At 41.5% G+C, this 23,433-nt stretch overlaps 1 protein-coding gene across 1 annotated transcript in view; it reads right to left on the bottom strand.

Annotated features, from left to right (window-relative positions):
* thsd7ba (thrombospondin, type I, domain containing 7Ba) overlaps positions 1 to 23,433 on the bottom strand; it is a 110,722-nt gene that overhangs the window by 54,071 nt on the left and 33,218 nt on the right. Inside the window, exons 4-7 of the mRNA XM_040201649.2 lie at positions 6,470 to 7,316; positions 5,183 to 5,431; positions 4,231 to 4,400; positions 1,633 to 1,791 (exon numbers count right to left, since the gene is read on the bottom strand). Coding sequence (XP_040057583.2) covers positions 1,633 to 1,791; positions 4,231 to 4,400; positions 5,183 to 5,431; positions 6,470 to 7,316 — 1,425 coding nt within the window. The remainder of the gene's footprint in view (positions 1 to 1,632; positions 1,792 to 4,230; positions 4,401 to 5,182; positions 5,432 to 6,469; positions 7,317 to 23,433) is intronic.

The following is a 23,433-nucleotide window of genomic DNA, read 5'->3' as shown; positions in this document are numbered from 1 at the left end:
CGAGTAAAACGACTGCGAGGCAATTTAAATTTGTAATTTTCTGGATAGCAGCGCTGGAGCTGCGTGGTGATCTTCTACCTGAACGCTGGGATCCCGCAGGCCCGTCGGTTAGAGACAAACCACAGTTTATTCTGCCCTTGTGGAACATAAAAGGCAAAGTGTAAATTCAACGGGAGCAAGAAATGATCTGCGGCTCAAGGACCAGTGGCAACAAGGATCATAGCGACGTCCCAACACTCAGTGAGTGTTCATTGATTCGCAGGCAACGAGGCGCACTGCGAGCCATGTTCCGCTGGTTTCATACTCTTTATGCTGGGGTGGGTTGTGGGGGGGGGGGGGTCTTTAAGAAGCCCGTCAAAAGTCACCGTGCCACAAGAGAGGCGGATTCTGCGTTTCCCGCTCCTTGAAATATATTAACGACACTGTCTGTGAAGCGAGTTGGCTCATGTCATAGAGACGCTGGCGTTGGCCGGCGTGGGCACTGACCTGAACAATGCACACTTCAGTCGCTCCCCGGGGGGCCTTCATGCACATTTACTCATGACAGGGACGAGGTCACACTGCCCTTTTAGCTCAGAACTAACACACAAACTGCTCCTCGGCTAACTGGAACGCACACACACACACACACACACACACGGCGTGTAGCGTTGCTAAAGCAGACGGATATGACACACGCTCGCCTGTGGAAAACGACAAGAACATTTAGACGGCGGGGGTGTGTGTGGAATACTTGATCACACACACACGCACACACAGACATGTGTTTTTCGCTGTAACTCCTTCTAGCCTGCGTCCACAGAGACTGCGAGCCATAGGTGTGATCGGTTCCTCTCAGCTGGCTGCTCATCAACAGACAATTCATAATCCAACCATATTCGCCCTCTGTCTCCTCCTCTGACAACATTGCTCTCTCTCCGTTCCCTGCTTCTCCATCTATTGATTGAACATTAAATGATGCTAAGTTCATGAAGCAAGGTTAGTATAAAGCCCCTTGTCGACCACACTAAGTAAAAGGTACTCTTAGGTGTATTGCATTTGTACTCCGTGCCTGTAATAGAGCTGAACAGTTGATTGCTTTAGACTGAGTGCATGTGATTTCACCACCAGACCATCTGTGCAATTATCAGTTACAATTTGAAATCATATCAGCTTGTTAGCAAGTGATCCACAATATCTTTTTGGATGGCTTGTGTCCATCCTTCTGCCCGTCCATCTGTCAAACATGATCCTGAGTGAACAGTATTCTACTGGCGAAAACAGTTGGAGGCATTATGCATCTTGGAACATATTCTTGGCATTTAGCACCTCTGGTTTTTCTTTTTTAAGGACTGCTACAGCGACATTGAAACTTTGTCAGCTAGCATGCGTCACCCGTCACCAGTGGCCGCGGCCTTGCTGTGGTTCCACCTGTTGCTCGAATGTTGAATGTGCAGAGCTCACATCTTCATCAATATTAAGGACATTGTTAATCATTCCAAAACAAGTTCCTTAGATAATAATAGGTGTCTGTCTTGCACGCAGTGCAATAATAATTGCATTGTGTGCAAGACAGAAATTTGGAAAATGTGACCATGTGGCTCTTCAAGCTGAAAGCTGAAATGTTTGCTCTCACATCTTACTCCATCGTACCTTTCTTCCCCTGCGGTTCCTTGCAGTTGTCATGTAGGCAGCCACCCCAGGGTGACCACTGGGAGAGGAGGCAGTTGTGCGGGCAAAGGATGGAGCACGGCTGGACTGCCGAGGGGGGCTCCTCCCCAGTACACAGAATAGCATTCACCGGCCTGGACACTGGACGAACAAAGAAACCAGACAATAGGAGAATTAACACAGGCGTACGTTAGTGTGTGTGTGTGTGTGATAACTGTGAGCAACATGTACGGAGTTGAGTTGTGAAGTGATTGAGGAAGATGAAGAAGCATTCCTTTCATAAACCCATTCTGGTTATGAAGATGGGAGCGGTTGGAAAACGCTACGGTTTATAATGCTGTACACTGTGTTGAGGAGAAAACAAAAAAAAGATGAAAAGAGGAGGAAAATAGTTAAAACCTCTCATCTATATTTAGCTCAAGAGAATATTAAATAGAGGGCAGCGACCATGAGGGAGTAAACAGGAGCTGAACAGGGAGATAATAAGGCAAGCCCCTGTAACCCTACATCACCAATTCATGGCTGTTAGCTTCGAATACCAACAACATGTTATGGGCTCTCAAACAAAACTAAAAAAAGGTCAAGATCCCAAAGGACTTGGATTCCCTCAATGTAATATTTCATTTTGATGCACCTGCGCACATCATTGAGTGAAAACCTAAAAAGAAATTCACTAAGTGTCCATCGTGCATTTTGTCTTTTTACCAAAAGTAATTTACACGGTGTTTGTTGTTGTTTGTTCGGCGTGGAAGACATCTGTCTGCTTTGGTCTGTAAATTGAGATTTTTTTGGTGTATTTGTCAGTTGCATTACTGCAGCAGACACAGCAGTAAAAAGTAGGGAAAGTAGGGATACAGACTCATCTGATTGCATTATTGCTGTGTGGATTTCGTGGAGCTGCAGCCATGCGCACAGGGCTGCGATCAGTGGGTGGAGCCGCCATCCTTCAGCCAAGAGGTGGGGTTCGAGCCCCAGCATGTACTCGCTGCATGTCAAAGTGTCCTTGAGCAATACACTAATGATTTATTGGTCTTTGTCCTAAAATCCATTGGTGGAAAGATTGATATTGTAGCTTAAACGTATTTGTAATCCTAACACACCTAGCATTTCTCACGTGGTGGGCAACTGCCAAATAACTTAACAGCTATGGACTCATCAAGTTGATGCTGAAGAAATAAGGTCAAAGGAAAATTGTATATTGAAAAATGTCATGGTTATTATGCAGGAAACCAAGGGGTTTGAAAGAACAGGAACTCAAACTTAAAATATTAAGTCAATTAATTAGTTAAAAAATGAAATACTGTGATACATGTTTTTTTCTTCCCTTCTAATAACTGATTTTATGAGATTTAAAACTTTAACTTTGTTTAATTGGCATTGGAACAAAATTTGTATGTAATATTTTTGTTGACAGCCATATTTTTGTTGACAGCCAAGTTCCTAGAAACTCAGTACAACTGGTTGCATTTACAATTCAGGGTTTTTCCATTCCTAAACCTATTCATTCATTTATTTATATTCACTTCACGCTTGAGGCTTCAGCTAAAACCTCCTTGACCTTTTAGGTTTTATCTAAAGGAAAACTGCAACTCCAGGAAAACCAATAAAGGTCTACTACTATAGTTAAAATGAGATGGTTCAAGAGAAGCCCCAGGGATCTCTCATATATATATATTAAAATTAATTGATATTCTAGAAATAACAAGATAACGACCATGACCAGACATACGAGTACTATGGCACTGAACAAAAGTCTTTCTTATATAATGTGTTATATATATATATATATATATATATATATAATCAGTTAGAATACTGCGTTTCTCTGTAAATTGTAAGTTTACTGAACTATCGCTTCATCTCACTACTCAAAAGATTCAGAGTACCTCACCAACACACACTCATTGAATCCCCCACTGCCTTTTAACAAAAACCACATCATAAAATGTGTCTCCCTCTGAATATGGTCTTCTTGTAAATCTAAATTGACTTTCTTCGAGGTCTTAGGACACCTGTCTATGTTTTAATACAGCTTGTTAAATCAGCGTGATACAACACATCGCATAATAACACACTACATCATTCGTAGGGGGCGGAATGATGGAGTTCCGCTCGGAGTTGAAAGTAAATCAATTCACCCCCTTTAATACCATTACTGATGATAGCGCTATGTTTGATCCAATATGAAAACACATTGCCCTGCGAGCCGGTATCGGCCGTGTTTCTCAACCTCTTGAAATGAAAATCCGCATTTTCTCTTACTTTCAAGGCCAGACATAATTACACGGAGAATTCGTGCAATATAACGCAATCCTCTGTGTTGAAATCACAATGTCACCCCCACACTCAACTGATTTAGTTAGTTTGATGTCCCGCACAAACAATAATGCAGGGGAAAGGAAGTAGGACAAAAAATACTAAAGTAAAACACATATTTTACTTTCACCTCAAATAATTTAACGGTAAAATAACAGTAAAATACCGACAGCCTGTTTTAAAGGTGTTTTAAAGTATAATGAGGTAATTAGTCAGCTTCACAGGGGCAAGTATTGGTCATAAAAAACATCTGTTTTTTTTTACCCTCCTTCCTGTGATGTGGTGCTGAGGGATCAGGGACTTGAACACAGTAGGTCTTCCTGCTCTGAATCCCTGTTCCACACAGAATACTGATGTTTGCCAGCCGCCGGTCCTGCTGGCTCAGTAACGAAAGGACGCGACAGTCGTCCCAGTCGGTGGTCCTCCACACATACCTGGCAAACGCATTGACGTCATTTATCGTTTCACATGTCTTAAGAAGTATGCAGAGGTATCAGGCTGAAACGGAATGCATTTCAAAGAGGAGATCATGTCAACAAAGTAGTGCCGGTTGTTTCAGAAAAGTTTCACAAAGCAAAAAGGTTAAATAGCAAGAGCAGTCTGAGCCTCTCTCGTGTGTCAGCAGGAGAAAGGCTGATTATTTTTACCCTTTGAAACTAAACCAATGTTTGGTTTCAAGTATGAAAAATGCAGTGGTGCAGGAAGCAATGCTATCGGAGGAGTTTACCAGAACAACAGCCTGTGGTAATCTATCAAATGCTTAATTTCCGTAATGAGTTTTCCCTAATCATGTAAATCCTCTGCTCTCAGGCAATCCGTGTAGATTTAGCAAATAAAACAAAATCGACCAGCAGGGGAAATTATTCTCTATTGACTACTTTGTTTACTTCATGTAATATTTGCCAAAGCCTTTCTTAATGAAACCCTCCTAAAACACTGTTTTTCGTTCATGTCATGTCCTTTGGGTCAGAAGCTCTGAACAATACAAATCATTGTCGGTGTCTTGAAGTAACTGAGAAAACGGCCAAAGAAATGAGGAAAAATATAGCCTCTTGGCTTTCTATTCTAAATATGGTTGAAAAGCTGAATTGGAAATCATCATTTGATTTTGGACTTTGACATTGAGTACATTAAAATCAGCATTAAAAGGTCACCCGTTGTTTTCAAGGATTGTGAGCTCAAAAGGAGACGATGACCATCATAGTTATGAAACTACCTGGGGCAGTTTGGAAGCAAATCTCCAATGATGTTGCAAGCTTCTTTTTCCTCAAGGGCAGGACATCTCTGCCCCCCTCCAACTGTGATCTGCGTCATGATTCGTGACCTGAGGCGGTAACCAGGAGAGAGATCGGTGGAGCGGCAGGTCTTTGAGCACGGACTCCACGGTGACCAATCAGATGTCTGACAGTCTTTGGGCATCACACACGCCTTAAAGGTCAGCGGGGAGTCGTCCTTGGTGCATAGACTGTAGATTTGGAAGAAACAAAGACCATAAAGAAAAATATACTGCAATAATAGAGAAACATAGTACATGCATTTCTTAACATAACATCTTTGGAACACATACGGTTTGAAAATAGAATTATAATAATGAAGAGCCCAAAACAGGGCAGATGTTAGGTGTGATTGGTATTTAAATAGAATGGTAAATTATATGGAGTATAACTGATGTTGAAAGCCAAACATCTGTTGGGGAACATACCAGTGGATATCTTGATTTACAAGTGACCTTTGCAGTTTCCACTCCACATGACAACAGTTTAAGCTATTACACATCCTGTTAACACATATCTCTCATATGCTGTCAGCCTTTTCAGAAATACAAAGAGCTGGTGTGCTCAATTAATTAAATATATATGAAATACTTCCATTAGACATTTAATTAAGATTACATTGTTTAATGTGGAAAGTTTGATTAGGTTGGTTATTAGGATGTGCGTAAAATGCTCATTTAAGAATTTTACTATGTAATTAGGCTGTAATTAGAGAACGAGGCAGAAGTCAGGTGGGAAATCCATATTCAAACTCCCCAATCGCACTTCCAGGCAAGTACCCTGCTAATCAGACACTGTTTTGTAAATGGTTACAACAGCACACTTCCACTTTAGTCATGAAGTCATTGAACAGGCCTTGCTGTGCGTAGTGACATTCAAATATCAAACAAACAACAAGCTATATGATTTTAAACCTCTCATACAAACAGCAAAAAATGGATCTAGTATTTAGTCAATATCAATGACATGCAAAGATTTTCTCTGCATACAAAGAGTCAGCACGAGATGGAAAGTGGTTTATTTCTGCATGTGTAGGTATGCATACGAGTGTTGGAGAGCCGTATAAACAAATCAATTCCATTAGGACTATCTGCCCTCACAGACACCCACATTTATCTAAAGGGCACAATTACAACTCACTCTCATCATAATCTTGTTTTTTTTATTTAGCCTTAAGAGATGCCTTCTTCCTGTCCATCTTCCTTTCTTTTTTCATTCTGGCCGCTCACCTCAACATTGCATTCTTGCCGTCACTTCGTGTGCAGCGGACTTGTCGCGTCTGGTATCCCACCTCCAGGTCCCACGACACGGGGAACCTGTGCACGTGTCGGTTGTGGTGGTGCCGGTGCTGGTGGGCTGCCTGCGTGTGCAACGTGACTGCGTTACTCCCGTTGGAGCCGGTGAGGAAGTCCACCGTGGTCCTGCCACTCAACAGGGCGTCCTTCTGATGGGGTAGTCGGCACTCGCTCCATGCCCCTACTTTAAGGCTGTACTGGTGCTCCCCCTCCCCGGCGGGGCACTCGAGGAGGCTGGAACACGTCCTGGTCTCAGTCAAGTTGGGGCAGATCGCCCCTCCGTACATCGGCGTGGCCAGGACATGGCGCGTCCGATGCTGCAGGCCGGCGCCACACGTTCTGCTGCAACTGGACCAGGGGGTGAAGTCTGACACTACACAGTCCTGGGGGCAGGGGATGAGGCACGCCTGCTCCACAGGCGGTTTCTGGGAAAAGAACTCGCATATCCTCAAGGTGACCGTGGTGCGGTTTGAAGTGCGCACACAATGGACTTGTCGCCTCTGGATGCCGTGCTGTGCTGTGATGCACTCGGCAGTCCTCAGCTTGTGCTCGTTGGAAAAGAAAGGGACGAGAACGCAGCCCCCCCACTCTGACACGTCCCAAACAAAGAGGTTCTGGTGCCAGTCGCAGACCTTAAAGCAGTGCCGCTGGCTCTCCGGCTTGTCCACATGCTGGCAGTGAGAATGGTGGGTGGTCCAGCCCTCCGTGTGGACGCACCATATGGTCCTCGTCTGAAGACCACCAGAACCGCACTCGTCCCCAACACACTGACCCCACTGGCCTGCAACCAAGAAAAGACACGTGGAGAGATAATTGTCATTCAAACATGCAGGTTTATTTAGAAAGAAAGGATTTAAATTGCAGCTAGCGGGCGGCCTGCAATCAAGCACAATTCAATGGCGTTCACTTAACCTCCATGATTGCTTTATTCATGAACTGAGAAAGAAAAGAACTAAAGAGGAAATTGGCCGACATCAATCTAAGACATGTGAGGTTAGTTTTTTGGTCTGAAAGGACTAGATTCACTCCAGAGTGAGCTGTCAGAATATTTTGCATGGTTCCATACTTTAACTGCGTTTGCTTCTTGGTGAAGTCTTATAAAATATGCTATTTATTTTCTGAGCTGCAATAGTATGTGATCACAATGAGGATTTCACTTATCTTAATGTACAATTACTATTGTTTTGATTTGAGACTACAATCAGAACAAGTTTTAAATTAATTTCAGAAGTAAAATAATTGTTTTCAGAAGAAGGAAACATCTAATCGTCTTCATTGAGTAATTCTTAGTGTACAAATGACCTTCAGGATCCGCTAACAACGTTGCAGATTGAAAATGCCAAATAGAAAACACGCTTGTTCAAATTCCTTGTCTCACGTTTTGAAAGTCTATTAAGTCTAGATCTGACAGGACTCTCTGCAAAGATTGAAGTTTTAAAAGAGTGTGGTGTTGAGGCTGATCCATTTGTCACAACAGCTTAAAAAATACATGTTTCTCATGAAAGAACAAAGTATCCTGAAATAAATCTATAAAATAATAGATCAATTGTTGTTGAAAACTGTTCTCTGAATATTATCAGTCAAATAGAGCTAACTTAGTAAGGTAAGCCACGCTCATAAAGATGCTCAGTTTGAAAACATTCCACACAGAGTTATAAGTTATACTAGATAATGGCAACTTCGTTTTCAGGTTCCATCATCATTTCAGAGTGACGATGCGGTTAATTTTTGCAGCATGAAACAGAGCGGCGCTTGGCAGCACCTCCATGGTAACATCAAAGTCTGTGTGACTAAGTACACCGATTTCCCAAGTAAAAGTATTCCGTGGTAAGAGAGGAATATAAATTGCTGATAGCTTTTTCCCCGCAGTAAAAACTTGTGTCACTGTCAAATTGTTCTCTGTAATTTGATATCCATAAGGATTATATGCTGGCCGTACTCCACAAGAAGGGAAGCGCGTTATCTTGTGTGGCTGCTAGTGTTGCCACCAGAGAAAATATTTTGCAATAAATCGTTTTCTGATGTAACCTAGGTCCGATTTTTCAAAACCAAAAACCCTCCAAACTCCTGTTGTTGTGTTGGTGCGTCTTATGTTGTCGCTCCTGTATCGCTCTTTTCCGTGTTTTCATGTAGCAGCAGAGTTAACTTAAAGTTACTTCTTGTTGTGAGGTGTACCCAGCATACAATTCGACGGGGTAATTTTATAAATGTACAACTATTAGTGTTACAAATTGTTTATATGTCCCACGCTGTTGTGTCGTGGTGTTTTACACTGTTAAAGAGTGTTTGGAGTGGGGTTTTTGTAGTTGTTATAAAGTAATAACCATGACTCAACCTCAGCATAGGTAAGATAACTAGCTCAGACCGCTGAAAGTTCCTCTGTGACGTCATTCTGCCACCCGCCCAAGAGCAACGTGAGTTATTACGGCGGAACGGCACGTGCTAAATACATACCTTAAGAAGATTTTAAACCGGTATCCCACCCAGGCCTCATAACTAGTGGACAACATAATGGCCTCACAGCCTCATAGAGCGGATGAGTATGTGAAGTTCAGATAGTTGGAGTTTGTTTGAGAATATATTAAGTTGTCACTTTCTTGTATATTAAAACGCTGATGCTATACACACACACACACATAGGCCTACAGTACACTCCCTGATCTTGTAAAAGAAAAATATTTTTAAATATTGCTTCTTTCACCTTTAAATACTTGAAATTAGCTCCCATTTCAATACATGCTGACATCCATCTCAGAAAATGCTATAAAACAGGGATAACCATTGTGTTATAATAATATGTAGATTAAGGTGATTGAAGAGACGAATTAAACAATATATTAGGATAAATTTTATTCATAAATCGTTATCCAAAAAATAATTACTTTTCGACCTTTTGTCCTCATTTAAGAAAATATAAATCAGAAGAAGTAATAAATTGAATTAATTTGCTGATATGATGTGGTTATCTATGTCAGTCACATTCACTTCTCATCCAGTCGTTTTGCCACATGCTATGAAAGAGATGATTTGATTTGTTTCTCCTAATTGGAATTAAATTGATGTAATAATGAGATCCTCCTGCCTCCTAAATTGCCTTTGAATGACAACCCACAGAAACTATTTAATGCCCTCTCGTGCCCCTCAAATACGTTGTTAACACTTTGTTGCCTGGCCAATCATTGACACGACAACACTGCTTTGAGGCGGCGGCTATTTGCTCAAAAGAGCAACATTTCAATCTGCTGAACTGTTTCATAGTTCATCGAAGCACATCATTGAGTTTATTCGTCTTGGCTTTGTGATAATGGTGGCTTACAGGGTAACCGACATAATTATGTTCATGTGATATTTTTGTCTTACATAATCCAAAGGATAACAAACCAAAGTCATAATCACTATTATTCATTTACAAAAAGCAGTGTTGAACATCCGGATAAACATAAAGAGGAGCTCCGGTTAGAACATGGCCGTCTTGGTTTGATACCATGTGACACACGTTGAGGACATTCCAGCAGAAGCATTTTTTGCACATGTTGCACACAGAAAAATAATGGATGCACAACCTACACGCTTGGCATAAACAGCAAAGACATGGACAAGTTAAGTTGTGTATAAGTGAACTCAAAGTTGTAGCTGAAAAATTTATATCATTTTACATTTAATTTATGTCATAGATTTGACCCCACTTCTAAGGACAACAACACACAATAATACAGAGAGAATGAATTGGTGGTACTGGAGTGGAGCAGTCAATAAAGATGCAGCCGACTGATGGCTGATGAGACAAAGGCCCTTTGCTTTTTGCGAAAACCGCTCTATTAAGATATCATATTTTTTTAGGTACTTGAAAGCCACAATAGTCCTATTAGGCAAAAAGCCATTTGTGGCTTTTCAATACGTGCCACATTGAAAGTGAGCTGTATAGAGCATGGGGCCAAAGGAAAAGAAGAGGAAAATGGAACCAGAGGCCAACGCCTAAACATGGTTTGACATAATTTAATGTGGAGTAATTGGGGGTTAGTTGTCTTGCTCAGTGACACTTTAACTTAGCACAGGGAGCAGCCAGGATTCGAACCGCCAACATTGTGCTGCACAGCACACCCTCCCTATCCCATACGCCGCCTTCGCTGTCGTTTCAGTGGCTGGAATGTAAAGGTTATAAATATTTGTATTATTCACAGTGTTCATTGCCTAAAAGTCATTTGAGTGTTAATCGTGACCGACTGCTCCTGAACGTGACGTCAGACGCGTAATCTCAGTTCATCCAGAACCTGTCAGTGCAGCAGTTTCACAAAAAATTTACAGTGACATTTTTTAGAGTGAATGCTTCCTTTCAGTAGCTTGCATGCATAATTAAGACACCACGTGTTGTATTAAACTGAGCTAACCAGTTTTCTGTTCCAGTTTAAATCGATGGTTCGAATCCCAGTTAAAGATGATGTGTACCAGCAGGCTATTTGTTTACAAACTCAAAGACAGCTGTTTATGTCAGAGTAGGGAAGAGGCTACCCAAGATCACTCAGTGCCGGGAAAAAGTCAACATACATGAAAACATCTTAATTAGTCACATTACACAGTAGATGTCAGATGATGTTAACTTCAAAATGCATAAAACTTGCAACATTCCAGCTGTGCACTACTCATTCCCATCAAACCTGACGAGACTAAAAGAAAAAATCTCAAATGGGTTGAAGCCCAAAATAGACATGAAAAGCCTGCGCGAATGAAAGCTACGAGCAGCAATTCACGACGAGCTTCAAGACCTCCAGTGTGGCGCCAACGCCGAGCAGCTGAGTGCACAGCTCTTCTGGTCATTGATAGCACTCTTTCATGATAACCACTCTTTCATCAGCATGGCCACTTTTGTTGTGCCAGGGTACGTGTGCCTTATTTATGGAGGTGTGATTGGGTGTGATTCCGCTGCATGGGGGAGCCCGCTAATACGAGCACTATCTCCTGAGCTCTGAATAATCGCTCTCTCTCTCCATCCGTCAGCTTCTGACAGCCCTCCAGGAGGAACAAGTCACCCACAGCTCCTCCATTGCTGACGCACTTAGCAGCCTTGCTTGCACCCTCGGGGAGTTCCCGGTACCCCCCGGGGGCCCCTGCTATATTTACTATTCCATTTACAACCGGGTACACCTGAGAGAAACTATTGTGAAAGAGGCTGTGCCGACTCACACAACGCAGGGAGAGACAGGAATTGATCTCCGCTGGTGGGACAGAACCTTCTCCTTTGTTTCATTGTTTGGTTGAAACCTTAAGTTGGACAAATGCTGGAAAAGCTGTAGCAAAGCTGTACGACAACAGAACACAAGTAACGCGACAAAAGCAATCTCTACTGACGCCCGAAACCAGACGCACGCAGACAAAGAAGAGAACAACGAAAGCATTGAGGTGTCTCTTAAACAGTGGAAAACCGCCTAGGGGAAACCGAGCTCACCACTTTTCAATCCTTTGCCTTTCTGCTCTCTTTAATTACTTTTGGTAAAAGTATCAAAGTCAGGTCAGTAGAGTCTTAAACCATTTCTTGGCGTTTCCAGCTTCGTGCCGCCACTTTGAGACCGTTGAAGTTTTGTTTTTTTTCTTTAGCCTTTTGGAGAGCACTCGGGTTTCACACATCTGACACATGCCTCTGTAAGCCCTGCATGCTGCTTCAATGTGCCACAAAAAAACATCTTTTCTTAGCATTTATTGATCCGTCTCTCTCTCTATCTGTCCAGAACACTTTATTAAGATTGTAAAAGAAACACATTGGATCATTTCTGAAGGCACTTGTCTATTAACAACGGTCAATAATGCTTTGAAGAGCTCGTCACCACACCATTCATTGTCATTCAATAATATATATTTGCTCACTTTCTGCAGTGACACATAACGTTGCCGTTTTTTGTGCACTTTCTTTAAAAGCATCGGCAGAGTTTCCTCACCTTCAACTTCTCTTAGTTTGACCGTTTACATACATGCGGCCTTTGTCACAACACATTTTAATTAAATGATACGTCTGCCACTGCACCTCATTATGCACAGAGCCGTCCCCCATGCCACACTTCCATCACTTGTAATTCATGAGCAACGGGGTGTATCCTCAATTACAACATTCATATATGCAGAAATGCATCAGATTATCATCAGGCAGTCAATCCTTCTCCAGGAGTCCTGAATCAGCTCACTTTGACCAAGTGTTTGAGGTGCAGGTTGGAAGAAAATTAGCAAAATGTGAGAATAGATTGTGAAAATCACACCGGGGGGACGATTCACAAGCAAATTAACTAACAAAAACACTCTCAACACTTCCAGCTAAAAACAAAATCTGTGTAATGATAAAAAGAACACTACTACAGCTACTATGAGATGTTTGACCTTCCTGCTTGAATATTAATCAAACATTACCATAAATGCTCGATAAGTGAATGCATTATAGTATTTGTGTTTCGGCTTGGTAATGAGATCCTCACCGCGGCTTGCATTATCCCGAGGAAAAGCATCCAATACACTTTAATATCACACACTGATGAATAACCTACCTCAGGGGTTGCAATACTCTACACATGGCCTCAAAGGGCTTTTGCTATGATTTAGTATGCAGCCTTTCACCACTTGTACCAGACCTACAGTACTTGAATAGCTAATGGCACACGTTGTGCCCATTGAGTAATGTGATTCCTTTTTGAACAATGAGTAACTAACCAAATAAAATCAATACAACCCTCACCTTTAACTCAAAAAAATGTCATTTTTAAAAGGCTTCCTTCCATCAACGCAAATCTGATTTGTGGTGTCAGAGATATTATGCATGATAAACGGACGGACACACACAGGCTGGGACTGATCCAGAGTCTGCAGCCGGATTTCATCCGTGACGGTTCAAGGAAACAGACTCGCACTCTACGAGGCGTGACGCCGGGCGGATTTAACTCAATTCGATAATGCTGTAGGTCACCAAGGCGTTCATATTAATAATGGCATTAACTTCTTAATGGCTGATCGATAAACCTCACTCAGAATTATTGTGATTTACCACCACCGTGTGCAATATGATGAATGCATGAAGGCTCTTCATTTGTGTCGATTAAAAGGACGTAGAGAATTGTTGTAATGCTCGAAAAAGTTTGCAATCAATGCAGTATTGAATTATTAACAAAAACCCCACTTTTTGATGTATTTCTGTTTAGATTTTTAATTTATACTTTGCAAGAAATGAACATAAACTTGTTCTTAAGCCATATACCTAATGCACATCTATGACTGAGGTGAAACCTCAGCAGGTAGCTTGGGAAGCTTTATCTGTATATATGACTGCAAAGGCACGGATGAAGGATAATCTAATATACATTATCCTCCTTCCGGATCATTGCGAGAGTCATATTTGTCTCGGTTTCTCCTCAATACATGCTAACATGGCCTCATCAGCATTTTGTCAGAGAGTTTCAAATTGGGTTCTGTTGCAAACGCAAGCTCCTTTCTGTTCACTCGAGAAAAAAAAGGTTTTGTGGAAATCTGGTGTCAACTTTTCAGATTTGCCAGTCAATTCTGCAATGATAACACCTTACTGTCACCATGCCCCCTGCTGATATAGGAGGGGGTGTGGTGACTCACATGGTGTCATTTAATATCAGCACAGCAAGTCATTTTCCATGCTCGACATTGTTTGAAAATAAATGTTATGTTTCATTTTTAACTAATTAAGATCTTGCCTACATGTTCTCCTTCGTCTTTGATTCAAATCAATGATGGACTTTTTCCACGTGATATTTAATCCAAAAAGCAGATGTTGCTTTCAGGAGGTTTGTCTGAGAATCATCATGGTTGCACATATACTTCAGTCAGTATCACTTTAAGACATGAAGACTACAGCGGGGACCGGGCAGAAGTGTGCTATATCTGCGCTGATCAGAATCCTTTTTCTGTGTAATTGCTTGCCTCATGTGGTCTCCTGAAGTCCCTGCACCAGCCTGCGTAGAGGTGACAATTAATTGGATGGGATGTCATTCACTCGTCTGTCTCAGCGGCTTGAGCTGAACTGGGATTTCTTTTTCTTAAACATAGGGGCAGAACTAATGGCCATGTCTTCAGGTAGCAACCTGAGGAAAGCAGTGTTGTGTCATGGGAGATACGATAAAGCAGCACAACACATATATATCAAAGTTTTTAGTAGGGATTTCTGTAACTGCTGCAAGGCCCTTTCTTTACTTTAATATTTTATCCACTGAACACCAAAGGAAGAGAAAAAAAAAATAAAACCCACCTTTCTATTCATTTCCGCCCGACAATAGTTTCACATGAACTTCATCAAAGCCTTTAACACTTTACAAATTACAACCACGAATGATAATGCAGGCGAGTCTGGGTGGGTGAAGTGATAGGTTTGAAAAGGGACAAAAAAAAAAAAAAAAGGGAGAAATGCATTGAAAGGTTTGGATACAAAAAGGAGAAAGAACGTCAGACTGAGGGACTGCAAGGAGGAACACTCAAGTGTTTCAGGTGAGGTGGGACAAGGTAGCATTCACGCTTGAACATGACATTTCTTTTGAACGCTGAGAGGTGACACGCCACGGAGGTTTTTCTCTAGCTGCTCTCAGAATGTGCAACAATTCCCAATGTGCTGCTTTTATCTAGCAGAACAATGTAAACAAGCAATGCTCATATGCCTCAACAACAAAAATGTGGCTTAAAATGACCCACGTCTGTTTTGCTCTTATTTGGCCGTCTGTTACATTGTTACATCTAGACAATACAAAAAAGACTTAAGTAAGGTAAAGGAAACTCAACCAAATGGTTAATGACACTACGTATTTTTTCATATTAATAATGACACTTACACTTACATTACTGCAAAAAAAATTGTTGGCTATATGTATAAATATGAAAAAAAAATCAATTGTCAACACTTTCACTTTTGTAGTTTGCACTGTTAGAACTGTCGGCACTGTTTGCTGGTAGCCTTCCACATAATGAATGCGCCAAGAGGCAAATCTAAAGTCTTCCATCCTTTAATGGATAGTATACTCAAACAAAAAAATTAAATAAAGCAGGGGGATACGCTTCTGGAGTTGTGTGTCCCTCCCGGGCAGCTCTGAAGTTGTTCATTTTGTTAGCGTCTTCAACTGTCATTGCATGGGGTCTTCAACCAGATAAATGATCTTTCCTTACAATAACCATGAAATGTCTTTGGATCCGAGTTCAGGATTAATTAAATGGGGAACCACTAGATAGGGTCTCTCTGACAGAAGAAGTGATTACCCGAGTCAGGGGGGCCTGGCGGGTGTAACCTGCAGAGTCTAAATACTTCACTTATCCTCCCTCTGTTCCCTTTGTCCCTCAGTTATTAATCAGCTGCTTTCTCATTAAATGTTAGTTTGCGGGAGGCGAAATTAAGAAGAACGAGCTGGTACCAGTACCGGCGTCATTGCCCGATCAAATGACGCCAACAGCAGAAACCACCTGAGATTCCTGAAGGCTTTTCCTTCCTCACGCCAAAGTCAGCAAAAGCTCAAGGTTTTGCTCAAAGGAACATTTCAGCAGAGATCCAAACAAGGCAATCAGCGCTGAAAACGCTGCTTCCATTTGCTGCGGCAATCACAACGACACCAAGCAGTAGACGGAACATAAGCAGCGCACTTCTGGGTGTCATCGCCTCCCATTACCACGAGACGGAGACTCGCCGTGTTCATGTACTTTATAGTTGTTTTTATGACAGTAGTAACATTTTATTTGGTCATATTTGTCCCCCAAAACCTCGAAACGCTGGTAGGTGAAAATATTGTCGAACTTGAAATAGATGCACAACGCTGGTGAACGCTGCCTCAGACAATGAAGGACTTTCTGTGCTAGTCTATGTGAAATATATGGCAGAGTGTGTCATTCGCATGAAAAATGCTGTTATCCTTGGCTGGTCTGTTGCTCAGGTCAGGTGCCCCATCCGCCGTATGTGTCCTGAGTGAGATATCTGTATTGACCAACTAACCTAACAGGCGGCAGAGTAAGAATCCAGCGGAGGAATTCAGGCAAAGAGCTTGATGTGGGTCGGCTGTATTTTGAAAGCATTCACATTCCCTACAGTTGTGTAAGAAGCGGATTATTTAAACCTAAAAAATATGCACACACATGCTGCATCTGCAACCGTGAAGATTTGAACATTGCTGTTCAGGTTAAAATGGGAAAGCTGAAAAAGTAAGCTTGAACCTTGAAGTATTGCGTTTGTAGGTGTCAAGGCAACTTTCCATAAGGGAACCTCAGTAACTCAGTGACAAGGAACAGTCTGACACTCAGTTCAAAGCTAAAAAAGTGAATATTATGTAAACTATAATCAAGGCGTGTTAGATAAATGCAAGCCTCGCTATCCGCCCCCATCCTGCAGCTGTCACAGCGATATGATGTGTCTTGAGCTTTTGACTCTCTCACAGCTCTCCATTGTCTTCTTGGTTTCTTTAACGCATTCAAAATGAGAAAAGGCAGCTAGTTAGCATCGAAGAGATGCGTGGGCGAGATGCATGAAGTTTTAATGATATTAACCCACGATTGTTAGGTACACATAAAATGAAATAGTCATGCAGTAAATTCAAATTTTATGAAGGTTGTGCATTCAGTTTTAGTTGACAAACGGTTGCGTGTCCGTTCACATTCAATGCTGCCGTGTGTGACGCTTCTGAATTGTACCTTTGTGTAAATTTGAAATGACTGTGGTTACGCTTTGTCCTTTTTAATGTGACCAGGTACGGCCCGAAGGAAGGTTGTATCTGTCAGATGTGAACAAAATCAAGCACAGTCCCAAAATCCACATCTTGGACGTATCCAACCTCGGCTGTGTGAACATAAATCTGGCTGCAGCCATGACGCTGCCAGCGGCAACATTCAGTCATCACACGCCCCCTTTGACACGGTACGTGTTGAAGAAATCGGGGCTTATAACGTCAACGTTTGGTCTCCCGCTGTGCACAGATCAGGGCAAACGGTAGAGAATATACAGATGAAGACTGGGGAAGAAAACCCGTGATCTTTCCCTCCACGGGAATCCAAAAGACGCAGAAAAGGGCCGCGGTGAAAAAAAAAATATCCATCAACGGATTCCAAAGCGGCCACGTGAAATTGTGGTGTCTTTCCTCAGTCACCCCGGAACTCATCCTTCATTTTGATGCCGGCTACGCACCTGTAAACTTTTACGACTGCATCTTGAAGAGTTGTGATGCTATCGCGGTGACAAATTCTGACCACAGACAGACATAAATAATCGCACACAGACTCACAAGGTGATTGCTGTAGCAGCTGGAGGAAATACCTGCTGGCAGAACCCCTTCGGCACGCCATAATGTCCCAGCTACACGTCCCGGCTTGAAATCGCAACGCATTACCTGCAATTACACTGTTCTGGAGGGACGCCTCATATAGGCCAAAAGATGTATTGGTAATAGTGCTCATATTCATTGATTATGGAAGTGAAAACTAAAGACACCTGGCCTGGTTCTCAGAAAATCTCAGATCCAACCAGTTTAAAGTTGCAAATGTTACAAAACGATGGCATATGTGGAGCTAATATCATCAAAATATAGTGAAAATGACTCAAAAATATCTTCTCAGACATTAATCAAGCGATTTGACATCGAACAGTATTACAATAGTTACAGAGTGAAAGATTAGAAGAAACCCATAGTTTGAGCCAATTATGTTTTTGAGAGCTTTTCTATTGGAACCTTCCACAGATTCCACCTGTCTGCTGTTGGAAATCTGCCACTCATAATAAGTCACACACAGTTAGATAATGAAAAATGAAAAACATCCCTTTCAGATTTAGAGGTTGCAGATGCCGTTTCCCAGTGGCTTACCTTAAAAAGAACATGCTATTGAATTTGAGGTTACTCACCATTACAGTCAGCTCATTACACCATAGAAAAAACACAGTGCAGTTGTGAATATTGATCAGTTTCTGCAGAGAAAGCAGAGTGTTTTTGAATTATTAAAGTTAACAAGAAAGCATTCTGAGAATCTTAAGCCACAAAGGTCCAATGTTGTTTTGTCTAAATGCAAAAAACTAAAACAAGTCAACAAATCAGGAGATAGTCAATAGTTTGGATTCTTGGTGTCTACTTGGTAGAAGCTTTGTGGTCTAAAAAATGTCTTTCTGTTGGGAGCGTCACTGTGTTTGATATGGACAGAAAGAAAGAGGCCAGCAAAGGTAATAAAAGATCAAACATCACTCCACAAATCCTAATTAAAAGTTCACCTGGCTTCTTTCCTCATGATTAACTGCTGGGCGTTTGGGGTATGAAATGATGCATGGCGTATCCAACTTAGATTAATTACGTGCTGTAAGTTTGCTCAACAATAATATCCTGCAAGCTCACGGCTAAACTCCTTTGACCGCATTGCATTCTTTAGGAAAAAGCCAAATATCATTTCGGACGATAGCCAGTAGCTACTGTGTAAAGTGCCAAATAAATACCTACAAAAAAGGAGGCATTTAGATTAAAAATAACAATAATGCTTATTTACAATGTGGTTCTCTTTTGAAACAGTCTCTTTACTGTTTAACTTGCTAGGCCTATTTTTTTCCACTGGATCATTTCATGTGAGACGGGCAAATTAGACTGTAGTGTATATAGGCTATATTTCTGCTGCCATGATAAATACAGCTTGTTAGATCAGCTGTCTGACAGCTTCAGTCCCTGCTGGTCAGCTATCGACTTTGATGAGCTGACTGCTTCCATACGTTATCGTCTTGGTTTAATAATGTTTGCTAAATATATATATATATGTAATTATGGATCTAGAACATAACTTTTTTATGTCATACAAAGTTGACGTTCATTCAAGGTTAGTCAGACCAAATGTGTGGAATGTAGATCTGTCTATATTAGTCAAAAAATAAGTGCTTATGTGTCAGCGCTGTTTGGTAATTATTATATTTTAGACCATTTATGGTCAACAAAAATGCAAGAGCTTATGGGCAAATGGGCCTAATGTTCCACACATATGTAAAATAAATATTTTTGTGCACAGAGTAACTAAGTAACCCGTAGTTAAAAATGGCATAAGTGGTATGTTAAAATACTGCATTTAGGACTAAAGGAATCACAGGAGTTTTTAACGTATAATAAGCAGCTGTAACCAGGCTGATTTTCACATTCTTAACTCAGCTGACACATGAAGCCGACGAACAGCTTTACTACCTTACCAGCTTCTTCCTCGACTCGCTTCCCAGGCCCGGCTCCATTAGCGACCGGGAAGCTTTTTGGGATATCGTGACTTTGTCGCCGAGTTGCTTTCTGCAGTTCTTCGGCTCAGGCCTTGTGCTGCCGAATCAGCCCGTCTGAGAGCATGATCCGTGATCAAGGGAAGCCCCCAAAGCAACCCTGCAGCGAAACCCACCAGCACCCTTTTCCCACCGCTGTCAGTTTATCATTAAACTGCTGCTCCCTCCCCTAGTTACATCCTATTGAAATGCAACTTTGCGAGCGCCTAATTTGAATCTCTGTGAACTGCAATCCCACTTGACTTCCATATAAGTTTAACATTTCAACTGCAGGTTTGTGAAATTCAACAGTACTTTTTTTCAACAGGACCCGGTGTTTGAAGGCACTGGGGAGGTAGTGCTCGTGTAAAGTCACTTTGCCGAGATGAATAATTATGAAACAGTTTGTGCTAAAGACTTTGGAGACTTCAAAAGATCTGCGATTTGTTAACATTTCAACACAATTGCAATTACTGGGAGACTGGATTGTTGAGGGTTTTTAAGATACTATTATTTGAACGTTAAATACAAAACATCTACAATATTGTTAAAAATGCTTGTTTTTAACGTGGCTAATAACACGGCCCTTACATTTCATTTCCCATTGGCTGTAGGTATTTGTGTCAAAACCATTGGAACCAAATTCGACTACTTTTTCGACAACCTGGCTTAGTTTTCTGCCAATCATCACACTTCTCCATACAGGCTTCTTTTATCCAGCGGTCTGTCCTTTCTTCTATAAGTAATCACTATAGTGTAGAAGGGTTGTTTTGCCTGGAAATGATCATTTAAATTGCAAAAGGATATATCTCTTTTTTAAATCCTGTGGAATTCATACATTTTGCCCATTTCCTCCCCAAATAAGCAAAGCGGAAAATGTCAAACTGTGAGGCCCACAGTGTGCTTAAGAAGTCAATGGCAAAAAAGAAAAAAGCCACAGAGCCAGCTAAACAAAAAAAGAGTTTGAAAGGCACCAATTAAATTGCTTTGCTGTGTGGATTCATGCAAACAGGTTGGTCCAGCCCTCCCGCTGCTCTCAACAAGGGGTCATTCAGCTGCTCACCCAAAGGCGATACCTAGCAAATAATATGACGCCTATTTCAATAATGCAACCGTGTCCTTAAAACGCATAATAATATGTGCCATAGCACGGTATCTTTTCACTTAGAAACACTCATAAATATCCATATTACTTTCTACAACAATCATAACACATGGAGCGCTTTACGAGTATTGTGAGGTCGAGTGCCATAATACTTCAGAAGTCCTGGCCGCTCACCTGAGAATGTTGGCAGGGATCATGTGGTTATTATAGTTACCAAAGCTGTAATACACTACAATCTTTACATGATACATTTGAATTTGCATGAGATTGTAAAGGGCTTGTAGTGGTCATCGTTTGCTTAAAGAAGTGAAATATTAAATCTTTGCGGGAACTGTAAAATTGATTATATGAAGCGCCAAATGACCACGTACAGTAAGACATAACATTGATTACAAAATGTAGATAAATATGAATTACTACGATCACATGACACCTGAAGTCTTTGTGCTTCATAATCTTATTATGAGCATTGTGATTGGTGCTTATAGCGGTGATTACACAACACTATAAGCCCATTCTAACGTATTGTAACAGAGTAAATGTGCATCTATAATGCGTCATAGACGTGGGCGTCACTAAAAGTGCGGCAGTTTTATGACCACTTTGTATATCTACCATCAATCCGTGTGCATAAGAGAAGTCCCAACTATTCATGTAGGAATCAAATTCAGACATGTTGAGTGTATGATGGGAATTATAGCCACCAAACTCCATATTAGCCACGCTAGAATCCAGGTTTAATACTTCTCTTCACGATGACAATCTCATTTCTAGGGTCGTGGATTGATTCTCAACTGTTTTTTCAGAGGTTAAATCATTCAGATCGCGAGCAGTGTCCAGATCAAGTATAAATATGTTTTTTAATCCTATATTTTCTTACTTTTTTAATGAGAGGCATCTTAATTTAAAAAAGGTATATTTTGCATTGACTACTGGCGGGATAACACCCCTGCAATCCCTTCCCCATGTGTCATCTTCCCTCGCACATCCACTGCTCTGACGAGTCTTTTTCAGCCCAGCATTTTGATCAAAGGGTAGAATAAAACAAGCAATCTTGATAGACAGTGCTCTGCAATCACAGAATGACTCATATATTTTTCTCCAGGTAAAAATCCATTTGGCTTCACCTCGCTTCGTCTCCCCAGTGTGTTCCCCACTGGGTCAAACACGCAGTAAACAGAGAAGGCTATTTTAACAGGTCTCTGCAGAGACCGCTGTTCAACCACACAGAACATTATTACCATTTCCCTCTTACTTCTGCCAGTGAGTCCCAATCTTCTGTTTCTGGGGAGATCATTTAAGTGATGCATTCAACTCAGGAAACCAAATAGCATGCCATTAATTGTTAAACAATGGAGGACGTAGTCAAAAAATAAAAAATGGAGTGGAATGAGAAATCTCATCAATTGACCTATTTATCCGCGGCTGTGCGACAGGACGGAGAAGCGGTTGCGGTGTAGCAAGCTGCTTCTCAAAAGAAAACAACGCGAAGATGAACACGTTTTATTCAGTTTCATTTTCTTGCATTTAGCATTTCAGCTCGATTCGTACACATTGCAGCTTCTCCACAGACTCCCACTGGCGGAGTCTGGGTTAGAACCTTCAGGCTCACAGTTTTTGTCTCATCGCATTAAAAACCATTGTAATTACAACAGGCGTGTCATGTTTTGTTAAAGCAGCCAATAGGCTTTTTTTTTTTTTTAATAATGAACTGGAATAACAATGAAGCTCGCCCACTGGAGAGAATTTACAGAGCGTCATATTAAAAAAAACGACAGTACCGAGTAACTGAACGATAGAGTCACAGTGCTGATGTTCGGCTGCTTGGCCGTTCATTCCAAGCAGCGGACAAAATAACTTTTCACACCCTTCACACGGACACCAATAACCCTCAAACTACAAGGTTATTCACGTAAGCCGTTTTCCATCTAGGTATCAAAGAACAGGACGCGCTCCTTGCATGGCTTCCGCTCGCTGCTGATTCACCTGAATCTTTGCACCTGGGCCAGTCTGCAGCAGCCCAACCGGAGAAGCTCGTGTCAGCAGGTTTCATCTCATTTGCATTAAAGGAAGCAAAACTGTGGACTCATCAAATCGCCGTTTCGTGACTTCTTTTTTTTTCTTCGTTTGAGACGTACAGCTGTATTTCTAAAATTCCTTTGAAATAGCTACTCTGGTGGAGTTTTGGTTCAACTTATTGGGCAGAATTATCCTATGTTCACTCAGCTGAGTGGATGGGCGATGCACACAGAGCTAGACGCTATAGTGCATCTGTGTCTCATTTGCTTATGCATGTAAGTAGAGAAAGGCTCTAAATCTTCATTTATCTCATTAAATCTGAGGGTGATATATCAAAGAAACCTTTGGAGCTTTGATGATCGGCTGCTCAAGAAACGGCTTCAAAGTCCGGACTGGCCATCGGGAGCAGCGGCCTAATTTGACCCGGTTTGCTGATTGGGTCCCGCCCAGCGTTAAAAATATTTAATGTGATTGGTAAATCATGACAACATGGAGGTTCCGAGTCTGGTCCTGCCTTCTTATATCAGTATCAATTGAACCCCGCAG

Source organism: Gasterosteus aculeatus, chromosome 16 (assembly GCF_964276395.1).
Source record: "Gasterosteus aculeatus chromosome 16, fGasAcu3.hap1.1, whole genome shotgun sequence".
Classification (NCBI taxonomy): domain Eukaryota; kingdom Metazoa; phylum Chordata; class Actinopteri; order Perciformes; family Gasterosteidae; genus Gasterosteus; species Gasterosteus aculeatus.
The sequence above is the reverse complement of the archived record's forward strand: the minus strand, read 5'-3'. Positions and strand labels throughout refer to the sequence as shown.